At 43.5% G+C, this 1,647-nt stretch overlaps 2 protein-coding genes across 2 annotated transcripts in view; one reads left to right on the top strand and one right to left on the bottom strand.

Moving 5' to 3' along the window:
• Positions 1-1,016: 1,016 nt before the first annotated feature.
• PPTG_21069 (hypothetical protein) lies at positions 1,017-1,406 on the top strand (the record flags this gene model as incomplete). The annotated part of the gene is made up of 1 exon (XM_008895522.1): positions 1,017-1,406. The coding sequence occupies one exon, from the start codon at positions 1,017-1,019 to the stop codon at positions 1,404-1,406; it is 390 nt and encodes a 129-aa protein (XP_008893770.1).
• A 201-nt stretch (positions 1,407-1,607) lies between these two features.
• PPTG_01513 (hypothetical protein) overlaps positions 1,608-1,647 on the bottom strand; it is a gene marked incomplete at its 3' end in the record, with an annotated part of 3,232 nt that continues 3,192 nt past the window's right edge. Inside the window, exon 2 of the mRNA XM_008894838.1 lies at positions 1,608-1,613. Within this exon, the coding sequence (XP_008893086.1) occupies positions 1,608-1,613 (6 nt within the window). The remainder of the gene's footprint in view (positions 1,614-1,647) is intronic.

The following is a 1,647-nucleotide window of genomic DNA, read 5'->3' on the forward strand; positions in this document are numbered from 1 at the left end:
CTCACCGCCGCTTGATGTTTCGCTACAAAATGCACCACACAAGCGAGTCTTAGCATCGCTAGATTAAGCTTCAAGAAGAAAGCACGTCGCACCTGCAGTATGCCGTGTGGCGTGCGTTTTGTGGTGCCCTTGGTCGCATATGTCGCCGTTGGTTTGTATCCTCTGAAAACAGTTTAGTCCTAGGTGTTACTGCCTCTAATAACACATATTTGTTTTACCTCGATTTTTTGTTATTATTACGACTCTATTTTAGAGGACGAATTAGCAAAAAAAAAAAACTTCAAGTCCATCGTTTTATCCATTTGCTTTATCCATAAAGGAGAAGTTCTTACGAACTGCGCCTTTCCCCCGGAACCAACGGGGCCGGGAACGCTAATAATTATTATCCACCAATACGAAAAGAAAAAAAAATCACGATACTTGTAACGGGGTACATACCCCAAGTGTACCCAAGTTACATGAAGAGTGACCAGTCACTCTGAAATACCCGGTACATGGTACCAGGGGCTCTAGAAGCCAATCATTGCATATCTACATAGGTGACTTGTAGTTTGTATTAGAAACTGAGTTAAGTTTACCTATAAATAAAAATGAGTCTTAATCGTACCCTCAAGTGAGTACTTCGTCCCCTCAGACCAGGGACACGTGAACGGTCGTTCACTTAGAGTTTGTATATTCTTGGAAGTCAACTTCCTCTGCACAAGGTGCTGTGTGACCCCGTCTCAATACTGCCGAGGTTGATTAATGCTTGATGACGAAATGCGCGATATTACCGTGATACAAGCACATAATCGCTGGCTGCTTGTTGCCTGCAATGCGTGGGGTCTAGATTGATCCTGAATGGATTACGGGAAGGTTTGTGTAAACAACACACAGCCTAAATTTCTGCGAGCCTAATAGCTGTTACTGCGAAATCCTCTGGCATGTTGTGTCATCGATGGGTATCTCGGTAGGAACTGTAGCTTTCTAGAAGCCTATATATAGAACGCCCTTCACTCATTCTTGAATTTCCAATCATGGGAGAAAGACCAGAATGGTGGAAAGCGTCTGTCGGTCGACGGGCGGGCGAAACATGGCTTCCATTAGCTCAGGACGATCGTTCTCGTGCGCGAACGAAAGGGATCAAGCAGAAGTCATGGTTCCAACTCAATAACGTGATTGAGAAGGAATCTAGACCAAGCTTTTCGTCATCCTCCGAAGCAATTTATCCCGGCGAGACTCCTAATAGCGTGATCAAGATCAGACTTTATCCCATAAAGCCTCAGAAGATTCTTCTTAACAAAATGTTCGGAACGCATCGAGCAGTCTACAACAAGCTTGTAGAAAGTTCAAGGGAGGATTGTTACAAGCTCAAGCTTTCCGAGCTTTCGCAGAAGTATCGTTCGATCTCTAGAAGCACTCGATGATGAACTACCTTCCGGAATACCATCTCAAAGTACCAGAAGAAGTAATGGATTCTACTTATCGCGATTTCACTAAAGCTTTGAAGTCATCCAGAGCGTTATTCAAAGCTCTCAAGAAGAAAGACAAGAAAACTTCTTCTCCAGAACTTCGGTTCAAGTCAAAGAAAGATAACTCCTCTTCGATTGAATTTCGAGCTAGATGTTTCAAGTCTATGGATGGGATCGTAAAGTTTACGCCCAGATA

The sequence above is a fragment of the Phytophthora parasitica genome, assembly GCF_000247585.1.
Source record: "Phytophthora parasitica INRA-310 unplaced genomic scaffold supercont2.3, whole genome shotgun sequence".
NCBI lineage: Eukaryota > Oomycota > Peronosporomycetes > Peronosporales > Peronosporaceae > Phytophthora > Phytophthora nicotianae.